At 40.3% G+C, this 1366-nt stretch overlaps 1 protein-coding gene across 1 annotated transcript in view; it reads left to right on the top strand.

The window, feature by feature from the left end:
• dmxl2 (Dmx-like 2) overlaps nt 1-1366 on the top strand; it is a gene marked incomplete at its 3' end in the record, with an annotated part of 32604 nt that overhangs the window by 20405 nt on the left and 10833 nt on the right. The window contains 3 exon segments of the mRNA XM_014026663.1: nt 250-339; nt 433-541; nt 619-738. Coding sequence (XP_013882117.1) covers nt 250-339; nt 433-541; nt 619-738 — 319 coding nt within the window.

The following is a 1366-nucleotide window of genomic DNA, read 5'->3' as shown; positions in this document are numbered from 1 at the left end:
GGATATAGCTCGCTAGCAGCCTCGCACCGAGGACCTATCCACGTCATCATTTACCCAGAATGCTTTGTGTGCAAATAAAATGGATCTATCCGTGTTAAAATATATTTAAAAAAATTACAAAAACTAAACTAAAATATTTTACAGTCTTTATTTTACAGTTAAATAAATGTTTATCATATAAAGTCTAATGTAGTTTGACATTGTGAATAAATGAAAAGGGACTGACTGTTGGTCGGTGTCTGTCCTCAGAAACTGGTAGGTGAGGTGTTCAACATTGTGAGCCAGCAGTCCACTGCCAGACCTGGATGTATCATCGAGTTGGACGTCATCACGAACCAGGTTAGCTGCTCCCACATTTACCAAAGGTTATTTAGTGCTAAAGGGTTTGAAACAGTTTAATAAATAAATGTAAACCTGGTTCTGTGGCTCCAGTGTGGCTCCAACACTCAGCTGCTGCACGTCTTCCAGGAGGATTTTATTTTAGGTTACAAACCTCAGAAAGAACCAGAGGCCTTCACACCAGCCTTTCCCACTGGAGAAGGTATTCTCACAGCTCAAGTCTGTAAAATGTGTTTTTATTTTAAATATTATCAGGTAAAAATCATTTTTACTCCTCAGATTTTCAACCTGCTCCATTTTCTGAGAAGTTCTTCCTGGTGGTGATAGAGAAGGATCTGAACAGGAACTCTGTCCTGCAGATGTGGCACCTGCACCTGCAGTCTGTGCAGGCCTGTGTCGGTGAGTCCACACCTGAGCTGCTCAAACTAACAAACATGACGCAAATTCGTTTCACTCAAGACAACCCCTGATTGTTTCCTGTATTTATCCTGTCTGAATGGCGTTACATTTGTGCCACCAGCTCGAGCGTGCACTAACACTGATTGAGAGCAGATATCAATATCAACAAACAATAATTTGAAATGTGTGCGTTCAAACCACACACTCACTCATGCAGCTCCCTCCCTGCTTGCTCAACTCTCTTCCTCCCTACTCGCAACCTGATCTCTGCTCGCTCGCAGCTCTGTCTCTGCGCTTGCAACCCAAGTTTTATGTAAATGAACCACATCAGCAGCCAATCACAGACAAGGTTTTATTTTCATCCAATCAAAGCACTGATTGCAAATCTACTAAACAAAGAGGCGGAAGTGACAAAATCTTGATTGTATTGAATCAGCAAAAGATTTTAATATGTTTAAATTTTGTAGACCAAGAATATTTAGTTAAGCATAAAAATGCAGTCATTGTCATTGTGTATTTTAGAACAGAGCTTCCCAAACTTTTTATCTTCTGACCCACAAAATATCCATGGCAAAAACTTGTGACCCCAAATATTACTGGTCTGAGTACACAAACTTCATTAATAACC

Source organism: Austrofundulus limnaeus, unplaced genomic scaffold (assembly GCF_001266775.1).
Source record: "Austrofundulus limnaeus strain Quisiro unplaced genomic scaffold, Austrofundulus_limnaeus-1.0 Scaffold578, whole genome shotgun sequence".
NCBI classification, from domain to species: Eukaryota; Metazoa; Chordata; class Actinopteri; order Cyprinodontiformes; family Rivulidae; genus Austrofundulus; species Austrofundulus limnaeus.
The sequence above is the reverse complement of the archived record's forward strand: the minus strand, read 5'-3'. Positions and strand labels throughout refer to the sequence as shown.